This window comes from Jaculus jaculus, chromosome 1 (genome assembly GCF_020740685.1).
Source record: "Jaculus jaculus isolate mJacJac1 chromosome 1, mJacJac1.mat.Y.cur, whole genome shotgun sequence".
Classification (NCBI taxonomy): Eukaryota; Metazoa; Chordata; class Mammalia; order Rodentia; family Dipodidae; genus Jaculus; species Jaculus jaculus.
Genome location: NC_059102.1, coordinates 24704038 through 24726773, shown reverse-complemented (window position 1 = coordinate 24726773; position 22736 = coordinate 24704038). Strand labels below are relative to the sequence as shown.

At 47.3% G+C, this 22736-nt stretch overlaps 1 protein-coding gene across 5 annotated transcripts in view; it reads right to left on the bottom strand.

Moving 5' to 3' along the window:
* Positions 1 to 1401: 1401 nt before the first annotated feature.
* Positions 1402 to 22736, bottom strand: part of Xpnpep1 (X-prolyl aminopeptidase 1) — a 61558-nt gene continuing 40223 nt past the window's right edge. For all 5 annotated transcript variants that reach the window (XM_045141468.1, XM_045141466.1, XM_004659359.3 and 2 more), the window contains 14 exons: positions 21988 to 22083; positions 19505 to 19586; positions 17085 to 17295; positions 15697 to 15786; positions 14968 to 15018; positions 13742 to 13800; positions 13529 to 13606; positions 11555 to 11626; positions 9693 to 9753; positions 7798 to 7867; positions 6779 to 6952; positions 6098 to 6174; positions 5534 to 5632; positions 1402 to 1942 (listed from right to left, as the gene is read on the bottom strand). In XM_045141468.1, coding sequence (XP_044997403.1) covers positions 1814 to 1942; positions 5534 to 5632; positions 6098 to 6174; positions 6779 to 6952; positions 7798 to 7867; positions 9693 to 9753; positions 11555 to 11626; positions 13529 to 13606; positions 13742 to 13800; positions 14968 to 15018; positions 15697 to 15786; positions 17085 to 17295; positions 19505 to 19586; positions 21988 to 22083 — 1349 coding nt within the window. In that variant the 3' untranslated portion in view covers positions 1402 to 1813. The remainder of the gene's footprint in view (positions 1943 to 5533; positions 5633 to 6097; positions 6175 to 6778; positions 6953 to 7797; positions 7868 to 9692; positions 9754 to 11554; positions 11627 to 13528; positions 13607 to 13741; positions 13801 to 14967; positions 15019 to 15696; positions 15787 to 17084; positions 17296 to 19504; positions 19587 to 21987; positions 22084 to 22736) is intronic.

Here is a 22736-nt window from a genome sequence, read left to right as displayed (position 1 = left end):
CCTTGACTCATTCATACCCACACCAAAGAAAGGTGGTGTGATTTCTTCATGTGTGGTGTGTGCACCTTTGTGAGGCCCTGTGCACTGCCTGTTGTGATGGGAGCGGAAATGCAAGTGTCCTGCTCCCTCACTCTTCTGCCCACCCTTGTTTGGGCTGGAATCTTTTACTAATCCTGAAACCTGCCTCCCTCCACCCCCGGGGCTCCAGCAACTCTCAGGTCTCTGCTCTCCCACTGGACTGGGGTTATAGACGCATATGGCCACACCCAGCCTTTATGTGGGTCCTGGGGATGTAACTCAAGTGGTCTCTTGGGCCTCTTCAGGATTACATAGGAAATGCTCAATGGCTCAGCCATTTCTCCAGACCTAAGATGTGTGGCTTAGTGGCAGTACACTTGCCTGCTGCTCAAGAGGCCCTGGATTTAAGCCTTAACATTGAAGGGAAAACAAAAACACACTGTATATAGTAAGTTAAAAAGAAGATCCAATATTTGCATAGTGTACACATTTATGTGCATATGCTATTTTATACATATACCCATAGAAATTCATTATTTTACCCAATACAAACATGTTAGCAAAAGCATGTAGTGTGCAATAGTGGTTCTACCGAAAGAATGTCTGGCTTGGTTTGGCTTCCTGAAGAAGCAGTCCCTATGACAAGGATTTATTAGGGTAACAAACACTAACGGGAGAGAGGGATAACAAGAGAGAAAAAGAAAATAGTCTATTAAATGAGCAGGGTACAGTAGCAGGCAAATGAGGTTCAATCCCACCAGGAAACCCAGGAGAGTGTGTAGGACACACCTCAGGTACCGCAGTCAAGGCACAAGGACGCCTTGTTTGCTCAACCCTCACCATGATACCCTGAGGGCACAGGAACACTCTTGGCCTTTGTTGCTCTCCTACAAATGCAAGTCAAGCCAAAGGCTGCACAACAGAATCAAGAACCCATTGCAAAGCACTGTCTACAGTAAGACAGAGAGCACTGCAGTTGTAGCAGCTCATTTAGAACACTTGCCTAGCATGTGTGAGACTACAGGTTTGATCTCCAATGCACAAGAGAGAGAAGAGAGAGGGAAGACAAAAACAGGGGGGAGAAAAGGATGGAGAGAAACTATGAGAGCTGTGACAATATGAATAAGACACAGCAACACTTACAGAGTGAATTACAGAAGACTTTGAACACAAATTTTTGCAATTACACATTTCTAAGTTGAAAAGAATCAGTAAATACACCAGGCTTTCTAGGGAAAAGAAAACAATGCTTTCAGTAAGTAGAGCATGTGCAGGGAAGCCAGGGCTTTCAAAGGAAGGCCTCCACCCTGAAAACATGCGCCTGAGACCAGCAGCCCTGGAGAGAGGCTCAACACCCTGAAGAAAGAGACGGCCAAGACAAGCAAAGTTCCGACGTCTTTATTCACTGATCACAATACGGTCTCATGGGCATCGAGGTGATCACGAATGATGGACTAGCACCGGGAACGTGACCAGCATGGAGCACTGTTGGTTCACCAGCACTGGCCAGGGGGCTCAGGCGGTCTCCCCCTTGTCTAATATTCAGCTTTATGGGGACCCTCCTTCTTGTGTAGCAATTTAATTCCTGGCTCTTTCTCAACAATTAAAAATTCGTAAAAGACTAAGTGTTTGCAAGAAAATATCAAAGAGGATAAGAAGGTTTTCAGTTCTTCTTAGCATCTAAAAGTAAAAAGGAGCACTGAGGAGAAAGAAGAGGAAAGGAGAAAGATGTCAGGAGTCTCCCATGTTTCTTCCTTTCCCCAGAGCATTTTACAAAAACAAAACCAGGGAGGTATCAATGGTGCTTGGAGATAGGCTGTGTCTCTCTGATGAGCCACTCAAGAGCTTCCTGGCGACCCTGTTTCTGCAGTTCCTTCCCGATCACATCCCTGCAGGTCTGGTGGTAATTGTTGAGCCAGTCACACTGCAGGGAAAAAAGGAAGGACATGGTATTTACCACCTTGTTACCAACAAGCAACCCAAGCCAACAGGAAGAAGCCCATGTGCTGAGGTCACAGCCGAAAGGAAACACAAGACCCTCTCCCCTTGCTCCCAGACAGGATTGCCTTAAGTGTATTTTCCTGGGAAGAGATGGGACCCAGCTGCATTGCTTGAGGTAAAGGAACCAAAAATCCCCAGTGGCAAGCCATGGCTTTGGCCTCCCCTGAGTGCAGATTAACTGGAAACTATGGCTCCTCTCTTGCCAGAAGAGCTACATGCAGGCACCATATAAGAGATGTGGTCAGGTCACCAAACCTGCACCCACCCATGTGGACTCATTGAACAATCTTGGGGATGGGAAGACAGACCCAACAGCCCCTGGACAGATGTGCGGATTCCTGCAAAGAGACCTGAAGCTGTCCTGCCAGCATGCTAACAGAGGGCAGTCATGGCTCGACCAAGCTCAGGGGGGTCTTCACAGGGGTGGCCAACCTGCAGCCCAGGCTAGCTTATGAATGCAGCCTGACAAAAAGTTGTAAACGTATTTGAAGCATTATGATTTTTCATTTACCCACTCAATTATGCTCTTCTTCTCAAGTATTAACTTTAAAGAAGACAACATCGTGTTTCAGTATCCAAAGATAAGAGACCCTGCAGTGGTCAAGGGCTGCGGAACTTCAGAGCAGAGCTGGGAGTCAGCTAAGAGCCTTGGTGGAACATAGCACACAGGAGACGGAAAAAAGGCGCTATGGGATGGAACCTGGTGTGTGGCTACAGACCAATCCATCACACCTGTCAGCAAAAGATGAGGCAGAAGCCCCTCCTGGTATAGACGTGGGAGGAGGAGTGCCAGAGGACCACAGACGCTACCTGCGTTGTCCGTGGGCGGACGTGAGCGCTACACCTGCCGTGGATCAAGGAGACAAGGCTGATACTGCCATTGGCATGGCTGTGGAGACAGACACACGCCATTCAGGGAGGCTGCGGTGTTACAAATGAGCTGGCTTCAGGAATACAGACTATAACTCAGCACCAAACCTTGCAAGCTGGGCACATAATATGCCCAAAGAAAATGCAGGCGGATAGATGGGATAGTGTGCTAACTAGCTGACACAGCCAGGGCCCTAATGTGCCCCAGTGTAAGAGCCAACTAGCCTTGCCGGGAGTTGGGGAAGTGGGTTAGTGTCAGAAACAAGGCCAGGCAGGACCGCAACGCTGCCAGCAGAGCCGACAGCTCCACGCAGCACCCCACGCCGAAGCCTTCGGTGGGGGAAGGAGACAAGAGAGCAAACAGCCAGAACACCAAGGCCCTGCTGTCGGTGCTGCCCAAACTCGCATCTCACCGAGGTCCTCTGCTGCCATCTGCTGACAACTGAATGCAGGCCCATCCCACCACTCCCCACCAGGCCTCTCTTCTTGAAGAACCGAGAATACAGGACAGTGGCCAGGTATTCTAAAGGCCCAATATGTTGTTATTGTTGTACCTTTAGAGCAAAGGGTGCCCCAGACTTAGGAAGCACCAGGGGCTGCTCAGTATGTTAAGAGCTGCTGGGGAGACTTGCTGATAAGCCACAGGATAAGATGTTATCTGCCCTATACAGAGTAATTGTGCCAGGTCATTCTTGAGTGTTTCGGCTATGCAAGGTACAGCCATGAGCCACTAGGTCAGACGTACCCCAGTGGCCTGCATTCAGCGTCACAGGGCGGACTGGGAGCCTTGGGTTAACAAGAATCTTTCAAGAAAAGGCAGCCTTGCTTGACAAGTCTTTATGGACTAGTTACGGAACATCGAATGGGTCAAATGCCTCCTGGTTCACATGCGGACAGGGCAGAGGGCACAACCTAATGTTTACTGGCAGGAATCCATAACCTTGGGCTTCCAAGAGCCCTTGCTAAGACCCTGGAAGATGTTCCCGAGGCTCATAACTAGAGACTCTGGGACGCAGAGCTTCTCAGCAGGGAGGCTCTGACAGGTTCTGAGGGGTCCTCCGCTTTCACCTTAGGTGTCACTTTGCGGGACTGCAGGGTTCACTACACTACTGGGGGCGCTCCCTACTGCAGACATCGGGCACCAGCTGCCAGGCCATGGCCTCTTCTGTATCTACCTAAAAGTTGAACAGCCAGTACCAGGCCCTCCAGGGGATCAGAGTGGGAATGCTGAGGCAAAACAAGGGTAGAGGTGCCCAAGCCTACAGAAGAAGTGGCTATCACGGGCCTGTTGGCTGGAAAACATACACACAAAAAAAAGCTTCTAGAGAATCCCTTTCTATAGCCTCCCAGGAGAACCTGAGCCCTCAAGGCTCCTGCTCTTAGTGCCAAGAACAAGAGCCAAGCAGGCCAAACCAAGGATCAATCCTTCCTCCACAGCCACACACAGGCCCCTGAGATATCTCCAGTGGCAGCCTTGGGTAACTAACAAAACTGTCATTCCGAGAGCATCCTGTGTGCCTGACTCACCTTGGCTCCACCAGTCATCTCCTTCGCGCTGGGACTTCCGAGCTCTGCCTTGCTATTTTCTGTGTCCTGATTCCTGGCTTTCTAGACTGAAAATGTTTTGTCCACCCACGGCTATAGTTTCTGCCCTGTCTCCAATACTTGTGTCCTCTCTGACCATCACCACCTGATCCCTCAAGCCTTATTCCAGGTCCCCAGGCCTGCCATGTCACTCTGCCCTCAAAATCCTGGGAAAGAGGTTTGAACACTTGTGACTTTCTGTGTCTGCTAAAGAAACACTATTAAGCCCAGGCTTTGTTCAAGTTCCACAACCCCAGGGTGACCACAGCAGTAACAGAAGACCTGCTACCACGTCTCTCTTCATCTGTATGAATACTGAGCATGTAATAAATTTTGTTTCCCATTTCCTTAATATTTTATGCAACACAAGAAAACAATCTGGCGTGTGCAGCAGCCAAAAGACCCCATCATCCATCTGGCTCTTGGTAAGAAGACAAGTGGGTCCTTGTTTGCTAAACAGGACTGTTGTGATTTGACTCTGAAATGTTCTCCATAGGCTCAAGCTTTGAATGTCTGTTCCCCAGCAGGTGGCAGTAAGTCACTAAGGGCAGACCTTTGAAGGTAAGAGATTCCAGTCCCTCTCACTGCTTCCCTATCCACTGAGATGTGAGGAACCTCCGCCATCCTGCCATTGTGAACCTGTCGCATGGCCCTACAGCCACAGACGAGCAACTCCTCCAGTTTCCCAACCAGGATGGACTGAAATCTTCTGAGACTGTGACCTAAAACAAATCTTCCTCCCTTGGGTTGTCTGTGTCAGGTATTGTGGACACAGTGAAAAAAAAAACATAATGAATGCTGTCTGGGTGCTGCTGTGGAGATGGAGGCAGCCATTTCCTCTGAAGAAGCAATGGCTTACTGCTCCTACCCACCCCACAGCAGGACCGTCTCTGCCTAGAGGACCAACACATACAGAAGAAGCTCCCAGGTCCATAGCAGACCTCAGCCATTCACACTCAGCTGACCTAAAAAGGGAGGGTGGAGTAGAGAAATTTGGTGTAGCTCTCCACCACCCTGTTAACATGTCTGCACCACCCCCATCCCCAGACTGTTGCATTACCTCTTTGTCTGTGAGAGAATCCACATCTATCATCTTGGTCTGGATAGGAACTAAAGTTAGAGGTTCAAAGGTCAGGCTTCCCCGGTTATTGAAATTATACTGTAGAAGAAAAAATAGCATCTTTTTACTCTTCTTTATCATAATGGGCCACTGTGAGTTTTATCCAGCAGACCTGGCAATCTTCAGAGCAAGGTGACTAGGAGCCGACAAGCAGGTATCTGGCCACTATTTTAACAGGCCCACCAGGAGCACAAACACAGCTGCCGCCACTTCCCAAGAGCTGTCTGTCCCATGGAGCACACAGCCTGTGTCAACAGGCAGTCAGTGACTGCTGAGGGGCCCCAGGGGCCGGCCACAAGGATGGCGTCTGCTGTGACAGAGGTGGCAAGAGCAGGCGTGGGGGCTAGGCTCAGGGTGTCTCTGCTTCTGTTCTCCCCAACTGTCGGCTGTGTGGACTGCAGGGCCCCTGTTCACTACGGATTATCCTTCTACCTCTGCAGGCAAAGAGAAGAGTTCCAGTAAAGTCCCTAGAATCGGGAGAAGGAACCTCCTTAAAACACTCACCTTTGTTTTCACAGGAACTACGAGGACAACATTCTCAATGCGGATCCCAAAAGCCCCATCTTCATAATACCCCGGCTCTGAAACAGACAGAACTGCACCATGAGAAGCAGCCCACGAGGATGGCATAGTGAGGTGCTTCCACTCCAAGTGACCACCCCTCCCAGGGAGAAGGGGGAAGGGCCCACCCTATCTAGTGCCAGAGCTCAGAGATGCCACCTTCTTCCACATAGCCACAGTGTTATAGGCACCTGAGGTACCGAAGGAGGCTTGGAAGCTTTGGAAAGAGGCCATGGGGAAAGGTACAGCAACGGGCTCCACTACATAAATCGTGTCACATATCCACAGGACACAGTAGCACAGTATGAGATCTACTTACACACACTCAAGAGAGTATGGCAAGACAGTGGGACATAGCACGTCTGGAATGAGCTCAATGATTACAAAACAGTACCTATATATACAAGAACTTAAAGCTAACACAGCAAAATCTTATTGTGCTGTCCCTGGGTGGTAGAATTGCAAAGGATTTTCATTTCCTGTTTATCCTACTCTGATGATCAGTAGACAGTTGCTAATTCAAAGTGACAAGAGGGGAAATTATTGCCAACTTCTTTTTAAAATAATTAAAAAATAAGAAACAATAAAGAACTGGCATATGCCCTATACATGCCACACACCTACCATCAGTGACGATCATGCCAGCTTCCAGTGGCTCATCAGAGAATGTTTTGTAACTGATGCCACAAGGACCCTCGTGAACATTCAAAAAAGATCCAACACCATGTCCTGTGCCATGCAGGTAGTCCAGGCCAGAATCCCACAAGGCTGACCGCGCAAAGGAGTCCAGGAGGTGACCTGAAAGACACGCATAGAACCACTTGATGGGCCTGCACAGCAGCATGGAGATGAGACTTACTACGTTTGGCTGAAGAAAAAGCATAAAGCAAGAGGTAAAAGTTACTGGAGAGCTTAGGTTTCAGCAGGGCACCAGGAGGAGCTTTCTGACAACTGGTGCTACTGAGAAGCCAGTCGAAGTTCAGCTTAAAGCCAGGGGATGGTTTGGGCGGGACGCTGTCGAGGGGATGGACACCTACGTGCAGAGTGAATTTGTGTTAGGTGTCACAGGTGTTACTTTCTCTGCTCTGAGACCATAAGGTTTCAGAACTACAAACAAGAGAGTAAACAGACTGCTGCAGGCAGGCATGGAAGATGAGGCAACTGAATCTAGGGAAGATTCGAGCCTGCCCACCTAACCAGATTCAAGGTCCAGGTCTTGTCACCTGCCAGTCCAATGCACCATCCATCAGTCCTCAGCAGAGCAGTATACATCTAAAGTTAGGATCCCAGTAAATAAACCCCAAAAGGCCCACCAAAGGAGGCATGGCTCAGGGCCAAAGACAGACAGGAGGCTGTCTCAACTTCCGCTCCAGCCCTGAGGCCTACATGCCTAGTGTGGCCCCAGTATGCCATCCACTTCTGCAAGTGTTAGAGCTGACATGGGTACAACCCTAAACCTGGCAGGAGGGGGGTCACCTGAGCTTACTCAGTTGGTCAAGGAGAGTCACTCCTTGGGGCACCCCTACTCTGGCTGAGTCTGAAGTTGACTAGAGCTGACACAGCAAAGGGAAAGACATATTTTTCACTCAAACTCAGAGACGTCTGAGCTCCTAGCCTGCCACACTATAGAAGTAACCACCCACCTTTGGTTCCAGTCGGGAAGACAGCTGCACTCACAGCTATGTGGCCTTTGAGGACATATGTGAAACATTCCTGCCAAAGAAAACCCAGGAGGCATGTTACAGGAAACAGACATTTTAATCTTGTAGTTTTCTAGGACTCAGAAAGCTTTGCCTATTAGAGTTTTTATCCATGCTGCAATGAAAGCTGGAATGAAAAGAAAAAAATTCCCAAAAGCCTAGCCACAGACCAGTTCTCCATAACTCTTCACACTAAATTTAGTAATACACGCAGCGGAGAACTAACCTGAGGGCTCCACCACAGGAACATTCCCACGCACTTCGTGTCAGAAAGACTGGGAGAGTTAAACAGCAGCCCTGGTGACCGAGGTGACACTTACAACGCTATTCAAGCTCTGTACATTAATCCCACTCTTCATGGCAGAGGTGCCACCCACAGTGACAGAGGGGAGGAACAGCGTGCCAGACCATGCAGTTCACAAGTGGCAGCATCTGGCCTGGCTTCAGCCTCTGGGTTCCTCACCACCGTGCTATCTACCCTCAGGGGTCATCACTAGCATCCATACGAGAAAGGTGCTTCTTGGAAGGCCAGGAAGGAGCACTCCACACTCCTCTATGTGGTCATATCAAAAGGATCCTGTGCCCAATGTCCAAATCCCTCTAATGCAGGGGGTAGGGGAGGGATGCCTCCAAATGGACATGGTAGGGCACCAAGACTGGGAAATCTACCCAGTGTGTCACATAAAACCCTCTTATTTTTATAATCTTCCTGAAGAACATCCTCAGACACATCACTCAAGACACTCAAACACCAGTCACTGAGTAGAGACTGATCTCAGAGCTCTCTAGCTCAGGGAGCCTCACAAAGCAGCCCAGGAAGTAGATATTTCTCTCCCTACTTTTTTTTTTTTTTTTAATGAGAGAGAGATACTGTGAGAGAGAACTGGCATAGCAACACCTCCAGCCACTGCCATCAAACTCCAGTCGCATGCGCCCCCTTGTGCACGTGTGCAACCTGATAACTCTGGCATCACTGAGTCTGTCTTAAATGGGACCTGGAGAGTTGAACGTGAGCCCTTAGGCTTCATAAGCAAGTACCTTAACCGCTAATCCATCTTTCCAACCCTCTCCCCACTTTTAGGATTTTATGAAGTGCACAGGTGAAGGTCATGGGGACAAGGAAACAGCAGAGAAGATGTGAAGTCAGATCTCCAGACCCCTTGGCAGGCATTTCTCTTCCAAACAGCTCTATTCTGTATTTCCTTCCAGTGATACAAACCAGAAGCCAAACAGTGGCTATCATTTCAGAAAGCTCCTTGAGAGGGGAGCTGTAAATAGGAATGCTGAACTTGAAAAAAGAAAGGGGCAGCTTTCAGAATAAAAAGCATACATTACACTATCCACCATCCCCAAGAGACTTCTTGATTCTAAAGATGGTCAAAGATATTTAAAGTTGAACTTGAGTTGCCCTGATTTAACAGCATGCTTTTAATTTTTCTCCTAATGTCTCACCCTCAATAACTCATTTTATATAGAGACCTCATAAACCTGATAAGCCTGACTCCACAAAAATTAACAATGATATTATCCCACATGTATTTTTTTATTTACACAGCTCCTTTGGCTCAAAGCAAGGCTGTTTAAAGAACACAGGGAGGGCTGGGTATGGTGGCACACTCCATTAATCCCAGCACTCGGGAGGCAGAGGTACAAAGGTCACTGTGAGTTTGAGGCCAGCCTGAGGCTCCACAGTGAATTCCAGGTCAGCCTGAGCTAAAACAAGGCCAAGGAAGGACGGAGGGAAGAAGAGAAGGAGGAAGGAGGGAGGGAAGGAGGGCAGGAAGGAAAGAAGGAAGGAAGAACAAAGAGGATCTCATGAATTTCTGCCTTAACTTTACCTTCTCATAGGCTGTAGGGGTCCCAAAATGCATGGTTCGGGTCACATCTGTGGTTCCATCCCTTTCAAAAGTAGAAAGAAAAAGTTTTCACAGTAAGATTTGTCTCAAAAAAGAGACAGGTGAGCACATGAAGAAACTAGAACCCTCATGCACTGCTGGTGGGAATATCAAATGCAATGCCTATTTAGAAAACAATTTACAGTTAACCTTTACGTAGTTGCCACTAGGACATGAATGCACACCTCAGTATTAGTGATTACAGCCCATAGGGAGCACCAACTCAAAGGTCTATCAACTGTTAAGGGGATAAACCAAATGTCATATCCACATACAAGGAAATGCTGCTATTCAAGTGTTAAAGGAATGATGTACTGACAGTGCAACGTGAATGAACCCTGACACATGACTGAGTGAAAGAAGCCAGACGCAGAAGTCACATAGTACAAAATCACTTAGGTTAAGATAGATCCCAACTAGGGAAATCCACAGAGATAGAAAGTAGATCAGTGGTCCTAGGTGGGTGAAAACTGACAGTAATACTAATGAGTATGAGGTTTCTTTCCAGGATGAGGAAAATATTCTAAAATTGACTGGTTATGACTGCACGGCTCTGTGAATATAGGCAAATACTGATTTTATACTTTGTGGAATTATATTTCAATAAAAATTATTGTTAAAATAAAAACAGAAGGGCCAGAGAGATGGCTTAGTGGTTAAGGTGCTTGCCAGTGAAGCCTTAGGACACAGGTTCAACTCTACAGAACCCACGCAAGCCACACGCACACAAGGTGGCACATGCATCTGGAGTATAACTACATTGGCTAGAAGTCCTGGTGCACCAACTCATTCTCTCTATCCCTCTTTCTCACTGTCTCTCTTTCAATAAAATAAAACAATAAAATAAAATTAAATACAAAGCATGAATGAAAAACTGGCATGATAAAGTGGCAGTGAATTCAGCCCTGACATGTACTCTCGTAGTCACCATGTGAGAGCTGCTTCGTGAGGCACATCACTAGTGTGGCGAATGAGTAGGCAGAAGATCACCAGCACAGTAACTTGGTACAGAGGGAAAACAAGAGGGGCAAAATCCACTTCCTTGTTTTAGAAGACAAGGGGTTAAGCTGGGCAGAAATCCTAAAAATATACAAATACATCTCTTAACACACCCTAGGAAAACATGCAGAAGTTATGACCAAGCAATGGTCACAAGGCCAAGCTGTGGTCAGCCTTAACTGGCTGATCTCATGTAATAACTGGGTTCTCCTCAAACCAGCCCCAGCTACAGCAGGAAACACAGCACTAAAGACTTCACTGTGCCACCTGGTGCAGACTCCAGTCAACACCTACTCTGGCTCTTTCGCGGGGTTCCCTTTGAGACCCAGCCGGATCTCAGCTTCCTCCCTAATAAAATACACTGTGATGGATGTCTGTGCAAGTAGTAAGGCATAAGAAGGAAATTCAGAAATGTGGGCAGTCCCCACTCACTATTTTCCTTTGAAATTAATCATTAGTTCCCCAGGACCTGGGGCAACAGCAAACAGAAACTGGCAGGCAGTTTCACTGCTGGGGCAGAAAGCTTTACAATGGCCCAGAAAGTCAGCTCTAATTCCATTCCTTATTTCATACTTTATCAACTTCCAGCCAAGGACCAAGCATGTCCATTACTTTTGTAGGAACAGAGTCATGCCTGGGCTTTTTCAACAAGAGTTGAAAAAGGAACCAGACAGAAACACAGCCACTGGTGGCCAGCACCGAGTGAGCCAGCAGCCGGGAGCTCTCAGCCAGGGCACATCTCGTCCACCTGCTGCACAGCCTTGAGTCCGGAATGAAGGTCCGCCCCCGCGCCCCAGCTCACTCACTTGTACTGAGCACCCGAGTCAATGAGGTACACTGCATCCAGGGACAAGCTCCGATTTGTCTCAGGGACAGGCCTAGCAAAGTTAATTAAAAATTAGTTATTCCAAAAGTGTAAACACTTGGTAAACCTGAAAAAAAGAAAGCATACACACATTTCTTATACTATTCTTAAAACCTAGTCAAGTCTGAAATAACACTGAAGAAAAAAAATTACCCAATAAATTGTTCCAACTAGTATTGGGCTTGTAGGCTTGTATCATTCACAATCAATGAACTATCTCTCTATGTAACCAAAGAGCTCCAAAGAAGGAAGAATATCACATTTCTTTCATATCTCACTGTCTGTGTCTGGAACAAAATGGGTTTCAAACAGATAATCCTTTTAAAAACCACAAAAGTTAAGAATGAACAGAGGCCAGTACAGTGGCACAGGCCCATAATCCTTCAGGAGGCTGAAGCAGGAATATATATCAGGTTGAGACCAGTCTGGGCTGCATGAGACCAGAACAAAACAGACCTGACAGAAACAATAAGTCTAAGCTTGAGTCCCAGGAACGGGGACAGGAGCAGCCTAGAGCCACCAAAGCATCCCTAGTCCTTGCAGACCTCAAGGTCCTGCCTGGGCCTCCAGGTCGCACCCTTCATTTTAACCCTTGAGGCCTCCCTCCCCATTTGCTTCTGAGATCTTGGGACACACAGGTGTGACTGTCGACGAGATCCTGCTGGGAAAGAAGTGGGTAGCGATACTCTTCAAATAAACAGGAGGTGTTTTTAAAGAGTGACCCACCTTGCCATACCACTTTCTAGACAGCATCACTGCTGGAAAAGCCCAAAGGGATGAGAGCACGCCACGTTCCTGTTCCCCAGGTACCACTCCCTCTCCTGCAGTAACGCGGACATGAGCTGAACTAAAAAAAACCACCAGACTAATCTCGCCTCTACACAAACTGCCAACAGCCTGCACTGAGAAACGCTGGAGGAGCAGCCAACCTCTCCTCCTTTGCTTTGTAATCATATGAAAAAAATCCCAGGATTGTATCTACCAGGAAATTCATCTTCTGAGTTAAACTTAAGTCCCTTTGATCTTCTTAAACTGGAAGAGACACATCAGTGAGAGAACTGTGACTATCTCCCACACAACATCAAGCTAACAGCTCCAAAAGCAATTATCCCAAAGGGGAAAGAAAATGAATCCACCTACAGCCCAGAGAGACAGAGGAGTGTGCTTCCCCTGACTGTGCACAGCAGGTCAGACACAGGACGCAGAACGCCCTATGCAGAGAGAAAGGGCTGAGCTGGGCAACTGAGGCTGAAGCCCATGACCACACCTAATTATACTTCCTTCATCTCCACGGGAGGGTCCAAGTCCTGAACACAGCAGCACCCCTCATCTCTCAATGCACACAGGCTCAGCTCTGTGGGCCCGTGGCTCTCATAGGTCATGTGGTAAAGATCATCAGACTGGGATGCCTGGCTCCAGGGCCAGTAGCAGGGAGAGAGGTTCTTTGTTAATGAGCACGTGTCTAACCCACAGCAGGTTGCTCCACCACTAGTGCATGTTTGATATGCTGGTGACATGGCTCACAGGAAGAACAGACCAATATATGAAGAGGGCTATCGCCAGGAAAGACAAGCCCTCGAGACATTGGAGTTACCAAGGTAAAGGGCAGCAGATAAAGATTCTGAACCTCACAAAGGAAATGGGCCAAGTGTGGAGGCCCACACCTGTAATCCAGGCACACGACTGCCAGGAGGCAGAGGCCAGCCTGAGCACCGGACTCTGGAGAGACTGCCAAAGCCACACTGAACTAAAAGGAAACTCCTAGAAGGCAGAGGCTCAGGTTTTGCTTTACAGTTTCAACAGACACACAGAGGTGGGCACGGGGGCTCTGGTAAAACAATGACTCTGCCCTGCTCAAGGTCCTGTGCAGAGGCTGCAGCAAAGCCAGGCCCACTCCTCTGGCTGCATGCCTTACGCGTAGTGAATGATGGCGCCATTGGGTCCTGTACTGGAGATGGTTGGGAAGCTCAGGTCCACAAAGTCAGCCTGTTGCCTGCAACAGACACACACAGAGGAAGTTGCTTAAAGCCTTAGACTATGCTGAAAATCAGGGCCCTACTGGCCTCATCCAATTGGCCAAGAAAAAGCACAGGAGATTCATGGGTCTCCCTGACGAATCCTTCCTTACCTGCGAAATTCCTCCGCCTTATCAGCAGCCGAAATCTCTGTCACACCACCTTTGGGAACCTACAAGAAAAATTGCTCATGAGTCACCTGTTGAGAGAGTTCATGTGTGCCTGACAAGGTAAAAGGGAGTAAAGTAGAAAACTGACTGTTCCTCAGTTCCCACATCCCAGCAGCCCACTCTGCAGGACGTAGCTCACATCCTGTCTGTAACAGAGGGAACTTCTGAAGGCCTTCGACAAAGCTGGCCAACAAAGAAGGCTTCCTAGTCATGTTAGTTTTCACTCAACAATGTTGTCATAGCACTGGAACTCCCAAACCTCCCAAAATTTAATGTATCTAAGTTTTAAAATTCTAAAGCATCCCTGACTAGGCAATTGTATCCTAGAGAAATTTAAAAAAAAATTAAAAAGACAAATGCAAAGATATCATTGTGGACTTAGTGACAATGGAAAATTAACCAAGACAAAGATGATCAAGTAAACCAATCTGCCATTGGATGTGGGCAAGCTCCACCTGGATCTTTTCCTTGAGGCCAAAAAGCACATGGAAAATGCTCATACTGTGTGACCCTGAGTGAATAAAATAACCACAACTCAAAGTTCTAACCATATGCTAAGAGACATATAAAAATGATTCATATTTTGAAAAATAATTTACACAGATGAGCAGCCGGAAATATGGAGAAAAAATAGTCACCTGGGAAGCCTAAACAGAATTCCTTTTCCATTAAAGAGTTACTCACGTAACACTATACTTTAGGAAGGGGATGTGAGATCATTTAATTACGGCACAAAAAAGTCAATCTCTTGTTAATTCTGGGTATGGATTGGCAAGACATTAATGGCCCAGAGTCAATTTAATATAAAATTTTCATGGCTTAAAGTTCAAAATGTGTACAAAGATCTTTTTCTCCTAATACAATTGGCTGCCCTGTAGTAATATAAGGGTCATTTTCCCTTATAATGAAATTTCACTTAGTTATGACTCCCTAATGAAAAACGAATCATCTCTGTTATATAATTTCTTTCTTCCTCCTTGTTACCAATTTCTGTAATTAAGAACTTTTAATTTACGTGCACACACACAGTAACAGGGCACATATGACCATGAAAGCAGTAAGGTTAGATTAAAACTCGAGAGTACATGGTAAGGGCCCAGAGAAGCCACAGTTACATCACAAGTAGGTATTTCAGAATCATCTGTGTTCAGTGAAGACTAACAACCAACCTCTTGCTCCAACCAGTTAAAGAGTTCACAGAGGGCAACAGCATCTTTAATCTGCACACAACAGAGACATGCTTTAAGTTATTAGTCAGATGGTCACATGAAGCCCTCCCAGGGCCACACACCATTAGCCACCAGGGTTCACTTGTGGATGTAGTTCCGGGAAGGCAGTGGTAGCAATTCCCATTTGTATGGCACAGGGGAAGGGGGGCCAACCTCAGGTCACAGACAGCTCCCTTCGAAGGCGGACTGCCTGCCCTGCAGCGCCAGGAATGACAGGCTACACCCAAGCTATCACTTGGCCCCAGATCTTGCTAGACCTACCTCTGCCATAGAGTGCTATCTGGTGGCCTTCCTTTCTTTCTCATCATCACCATATCCTCATCACCCTCGGTCACCACCAATGACTGTGTATTATGTTATACTTCATAAAACTCTAACCCATTAAGGTTTATTTGGGGTTTTCAAGATAGGTCCCACTATGTACCCCAGCTTGGCCTCAAATTCTCAATCCTCCTGCTTCAGACTCCCAAGTAGATGGGATTTATAAGCCAGCACTATCACATTTGTCTCCCCAGCAAATATTTCATTTCATTCCTCTCACTGACTCTAGTAGATGAGAAGAACTGAGGCTCAGAGAGACTCCACGACCTTGTGCCAGGCCCAAGCCACCAGGGAAGGAGGGACCTTCTGACCATCTTCCCCACTTCCAGCACTAGCTACTCAACTCACATGTGCCCGCCTCATGCCTTCCGACTCAGCTGAGTTCTTCACAGCTTTGGCAATGCAGATGGGGGTGTAAGGCATACAGCAGCGATGATCCTAGAGACAAGGACAAGAAGATGGGAAACCCAGCCTAGCCACAGCGACCACCAGTTTACCCGCCCCAAAAGACACACTTTTCACCAGATCATTTGGAGGACTCCCACTTAGCACCCAGCAGCAAGCAGTCTTCTGGGGACTGGAGACCTGTGCCTTTTGGCTGACACATCGAGCATGATGAAAGGGACCTGAGCTCATCCAAAATGAGTGAAGCACACCAAGCAAGGCAACCTCCTCTAGCCCTCACCCCCTTGGCTCTTTGAGACACTGGCTCCCTGCCATCAGCAACTGACTGCATTTCAAGCTGATGGCTGTGGTCGGAGTTCACGGCCTGCTCTAAGTCTCACTGAAATAACCTCATGCTGCACAAAGGCACATTCTCTCCCCACCTGGGGAGGCAGATGATCTGTGGAGGAAAGTCTCCAGCTCTCACCCTCCCTGCTCGGCAATCAGCATGTTACTGCTAATGGTCTCATCTTCAAGGGCTGAAGAATGAGCCTGAATCCAGCCCTATGCGACTGGGAAGGGCGCAGGCATACCAGACACCGGTATGGCTTTTTGCAAAGTACTTCTTTCCCCCTTTTCCCTCCCTCTTAACCTCTCCCTCACCCCCTTGCTCTCCCTCTCACCTTCCTTTCTCTCATTCATAAACATGCCTCAAGAAACAAGGAAGTTGGGCATGGTGGCACAAGCCTTTCATCCCAGCACTCAGGAGGCAGAGGTAGGAGAAGCGCCATGAGTGTGAGGCCCCCCTGAGACTACACAGTGAATTCCAGGTCAGCCTGTATTAGAGTGAAACCCTACCTCAAAAAAATCAAAAAAAGAGAAAAGAAAAAAAAGAAGAAGAAACTACAGCTCTGAGTAACTGAGTGTCTCAGACAAGTCTCCAACTCCCCATAGTCTGAGCCTCAGTCTCCTGATCTAACACATGTAGCAGGAGATGGAGTACGTGTCATGAAATGCCTCACACCACACAGCGCTCGCCTGGTTGCCTATCCCCAACATTAACCTTACTCACTTTGCACTTTACCTGAAATGGTTTTTACAACATCATGGTCTTCATATTCTAATTATATAGTTTTCTCCTGTACACCAAACACCATTATAACATAAATAAGCCTAAGTATTAATGTGTATTACCTAAGATCATCTCTCATGCCAACCTTGGAAGACCCGGGCCTAATCTTCCACACAGCTCCACCTCTAGGCCTCATCCCTACAGAAAACGTCTCATTGTGTCCACTCCAGCTCTCTGTGACATCAGAACTGTGAATGAGCACAGAGGCCAAGGCACTAACCTTGGGGATGGCCTCACTCACAGCATAGCTGGCCTTGTCACTGACCCACACCTTCTCCCTTGGGGACAGGTCAGCACACAGCGTCTTGAGCTCACTCAGGATGGACTTGTAAGGAAGCACCTGGATTCTGTATTCGGCATCCAGCCCCAAGTCAAGGAGCAGATGCTCCTTCACACCAGGGGCATCTATGCGGTCCCCATCAATGAAGAGCCTGCACAGGGCCAGGGGTGGGTGACAGAAAAGGAGGGTCATAAGCGAGTGGGTGACCACACACACACACACACACACACACACACACACACACACACACACCCCTACCTTCCCAAAATCAATACCCAGCAGCTTCCCCTCCTGGCACACAGTCTTCCCAAACCCCGACCTCCAAACTTTCCCACCCCTGTGCATGTTTTCACCACCCACCCAATTCCCCAGACCAGAGACTTGGACATGGTCCTTGATGGCCCTCCTCTAGTAACATCTTAACTCTGACAGCCACATCTCACATCTCCATCAAACCTGTCCAGCTCTTTCTACAGTCGTGCCCGTTCACTACTCAAAGGCCACCACTACCTCTCAGCCTCCAAATCCCTGCCCCATCCATCCTATTTTTCAGTTATAACAATCTATCATTTACATATCTGATCACGTGGTACCCCTGAACCAATTCACTGAGTAACTTCCCAATGTCCCTAGGACAAGAGCATGAATCCCTAAGTTGTATAGTTTTTAACTTTTTATTGACAACCTCATTCATATACACGATGTATATGCTCTCATATTATGCAGGTCTTATACAGATAGCATCAACCTCTGTGATGTCATGGATGCAGTGTACACTTAATATCTGGATAAGATACTATTCAAAACACTCCTCTTTAAGCCAGGCGTGGTGGCGCACACTTTTAATCCCAGCACTCGGAAGGCAGAGGTAGGAGGATCGCCGTGAGTTTGAGTCTGAGGCCACCCTGAGACTCCATAGTGAATTCCAGGTCAGTCTGGGCCAGAGTGAGACCCTACCTCGGAAAAAAAAAAAAAAAAAAAAAAAAAAAAAACTCCTCCTCTTACATTCTTTCCACCACCTATTCCTGAAAAGCTCTTAAGTTTGCCTCATTGGCCTTTCTCTTCTGTGTCCCTATACCATTTACCTAGCACCTAGTAGGCCCAACTAACACACAGAGGCTCACCTGAGACCTCACTTTATGTTGGGACCACGCTGAGCCAAGACAGGTCCTCCGCATAATGCTCTCCTGTCCACAGTATCTGAAACTTCTGTTCCCTGCACTTGCATTATGTTACCCACTCCTCCTCACCCTGCCACTCACCAAGCTAACAAATCCATCCTTAACGTTTTTCTAAAATATCTGATTTCTTTTCAAGCAGAGAGAGAGAGGAAGCGAGTCAGTGAACAGGCGCTCTAGGGCCTCCTGCCACTGCAAACAGATTCCAGATGCATGCGCACTTCGTGCATCTGGCTTTACATGGGTACTGGGGAATCGAATCCAGGTCATTAGGCTTTGCAGGCAAGTGCCTTAACCACTGAGCCATCTCTTCCAGCCCCTCTACCCTTAATCTTTGCTTCAATATTATTGTACCTAAGTATCTCCTCTTATACCCAAGTCCAGACTAGGCCCTTCTATGTGCCTGTCACTACCCAATGGGCAGGTACTCACCAGTGGCTGAATCCCCTCGGAGAGGAGATTTCATTTTCTCAACACTAACCAGGCCCTCATCTGTGCCATTCCATTCACCTACACCTAACAGAGGTCCAACTAATACACAGCAGGCACTGGATACATGTGTTGCTACATATGAGCAAAGTATAATGTGCTTTTTATGTATGGAAATGCCATGATAAAACCCATTATTTTAAGAGCTAACTAAAAATAAATTTCAAAAAAGAAAAGTAACAAATGTGTTGCTCAAATGAAGAAAGGCTTTCAATCGAGAAACAGTGATGGCAAATGACAGACTGTCACTACAACAAGAGTTTCCCCTATATTATTCCTACCTTTCAAAAGACTGATTTACTTGCACTGGGGCCAGAACTGCATAGCTGAGCCTATACCAACCGCTCGGTACTGGCTGCTGCGTAGCCTAGAATCAAACGTGCCTGAGCACAGCCACACAAAATTGTGAGAGCTAACCTCACGGTGGTTTTGTTCTAATGTCTTCGCCTACTTTCTCCTAATCACATGGCACTATAAATACTTCCAAAGATGCCAAGGCATCTCGGGAATAAGAAGAGAAGTAGGATATAAATAAACATCTGTGATGGAAAGCAAGAAAGGAAAGTGGGAAAGGTCAGGAGACAGGAAACATGCCATCATAATGGTGGGGGAGAGGGCCAGAAAAGGGAGCCGGGGGCTGGAGGCGCTGTGGAGGGTGGGGAAGGAAGTTCAGGACAGAGTCACAACACTCACATGATCGTCTCTAGTCCTATGATCGCATAGGAGAAAAATACCGGGTTGTGCTCCACATCTGACCCTCGGAGATTGAATAGCCCTGAAAAAGAAAACAAAGTCCCCTTTACCTGCCTGCCCAGATCCCAAATCAAGTTCTGCGGGTAGCAGGTTGAGGAGGGAAGGCTTCTGTCTTAGATTCAGCTGCTACCAAGGAATTCCATGGCGTGTTGCAGAAAGCCAAGGGAACTTACTCCTGGTTCCACTTCCGAGCTGCAACTGCTGGTGTCCACCACCGGGTGGCACCAGAACTGTTTCTTATGTGGTCATAAACTGTCCCAAGGAGAAAACAGGCGAGCTGTGGTCTCAGAGCATGAAAAATGTCCCCAAAAAGTTGAAATGGCCTGCCTAGTAGTATAGACCTGCCAGGTCAGTTTTGCCACACACAAACCTCTGCTGCCCGTAAATGTAAGGAGGACACAGGTATCCTCTTCCTTTCTAGGGGAGAACAGCTAGAGCCACCTAAAAGGGGACCACATGAGGACCCGCCCCCAAGCCTACCAGAAGTGAAGCGTCCCACCAGAGGCAAAAGAAAAGCAATGATTCATGAGGCTGCAGCCTGTGAATGAAACCAGAGCTTGCGGCCCACCCACAACGGGCCATTAGCAGGCTGGGTGGAGTTCCCGCCCTCGGCTAAGGCTCAGGGTCTGCTGAGGTCACAGAACAGCTAAGAAGCTTGACAGACTAGCAGAGAGCTCAACTCTGATAGCAGGGTGCCTGCTCTTTTTGGAGGTAGGGTTTCACTCTCGCCCAGGCTGACCTGGAACTCACTCCTTAGGCAATCTTTCTACCTCAGTCCCGAGTGCTAGGTGACAAGCACAAGCCACCACACCCAGCTCTGGTCCCAGAGCTTCAAGCTCTAGAATATCCTCCCTCTGGCAACCACCTTGCAGTCAAAAGGCCTAGCATAAAAATGTGGCTGCCTCTATTTTAGAATAATGATTTCTCAAAAGAAAACAAAGAAGCAACATTTTTACCTCTCATACTGGCACTCCTTTTGAAATGACAGTACCTGAGCTGGTGGGGTGTGACAGGATAGGTCAAAAACCCTCTAACCTGTAATACTACCCCTTAAACACCAACCAGAAATAAGATCAGAAACTAAGATAATGGATTTATGAACCAAGATAATAAATTATGGAAAAACTATAAAAACCTAAAAGTCTTCCATATGAAAATTAAGTAGACTGTAGTATACCCATTTGGTGGAATATTTAATCCTTAAAATTATGCTTATATGGGCTTGTAGGGTATTTTATGTTTTAGTATTTGTATTCATTTATTGAGAGCAGAGGGAAAGAGTATGAGCATGCCAAGACCTCTTGCTGATGCAAACTCCAGATGAATGTACCACTTTATGCATCTGGCTTTATGTGGGCTCTGGGGAATTGAACCTAAGCTGCAAGCAAGCACTTTCAACCACAGGAGCCTACCCCTGACACATTTTAAACATCAGGCTTCAAAACAATAGCTGCACAGAAATGTTAACACTGATTTGTCTCCAGGCAACAGGATTATAGGTGTTTGTATTTTGTTTTTCCCTTCTACTTCTGCTACACTTTCCAGGTTTTCCATAATGTGTTTTGGGAAGTGTGTTTTAGTTAGACTCAAGGGGAGAAACTACCTTTGTATGTTTTTTCTCTGATGCTGGAGTTAGGATAGTGATATAAATCACTGAGATCAAACAAATTAGGGGGACAGAAGAGGGTGAGCAGTGAAGAGGTGGACACTGTAGCAGGGTCTCCCCTAGGGCAAGTGTAAACGGTGAAGGCTCTTCCCAGCTTCCCAGCGCCAAATCCCGTCAGCAAGTGAGATCAGAGAGGACATTTCTGTCAGATTCCTTCAGGTTGTGAACACAACACAAGTGAGATCAGAGAGGACATTTCAGTCAGATTCCTTCAGGTTGTGAACACAACACAAGTGAGATCAGAGAGGACATTTCAGTCAGATTCCTTCAGGTTGTGAACACAACACAAGGTTGTGCACAACTGCATGGGGGCGGTTTAAGGTCTACTGATAAAAAATTGCAATTTATGCAACAGTCTGGAGAATTTTCAGTGCCTGAGTTTTCTGAGGCAGAAATATTTTTAGAACATTATCCCTTGGAAAACATCATGAGAAATGTAACCAAAAAAGTACACAATCCCATTTCTATACCTACGGGAAGGCTGACAGACAAAAAGCATTTGGATAAACCATCCACCTCAGAGAAGCCACAGTCCTGAGACAGGCCAGAGGTCAACATCACCTGTGGACTCACCAGGAGCCCCTGGCTATAACACTGCCCTGCCTGACTTCTTGTAATTCTTTCTCCTTCAGCCTGACTTCTCTCATTTGGCAACAAAATCTTTTACTTTATTTCCCGACCAGTCAGAAACACACGGATGCTCAGAAGTCCAAAATGAGATCAGGAAAACGCCAACCAGGGAAAGCAGAGCACTCACAAGCAATCTCATCCAGGGCCGTGACCACAAACCACACGATGCTCCTCTCGGCCATTTTCAACCGAAGGTCTGCAATCTTCTCTTTCCATGAGATACCTGCAAGAAACAAACACGTTTATGACCACAGCCACAGGGGGCAGGTGAACATTCCGATCCCAAACACTTGAACCCAGCACATCTTACAGGGAATGGGTTGCCAGTACAGGCAGGAGGCTGAGATTGAAGCCCTACAGGAGGCTATGACACTGGAAAGCGACTTCACCACAGTGAGGCCTGACCGCTACCATCAGCAAATTACACTCACTCGTTCTCCCCATGCCTGCCCATGCATACCTGGACTTGCCAGGGAGGTATCTGCCAGCAGTTCTGCTGCTCACTGCAGCCTCTAGACTAGAGCCAGTCCCTGCCCTCTTTGGACTTATAATCTGTAAGACAGGTAGGCAATTAAGCTAACAATTAAGAACACTCCTGTATAAGGATTGGTACAATTGGGAAAGATAGAGAGCTGTGTGAATACACTACCTAGCAAAAAGACACTCAGTCTCATAGGCCAGAAGACTCACTGTACATTCCTCAGACCATGAGACTTAGTGCTCAGACCCAGGAATTCCCTGCAGCCTGACGCAACGTGACTACCACTTCCAAATCACACTTGCCCTCTGAAGCACAGCCAAAGCCTCACTGCTCATCCCCAAAGTAAAATGTGACCCCAAAGGAACTCAACCCACCTACCAACTTGGTTTATGGCC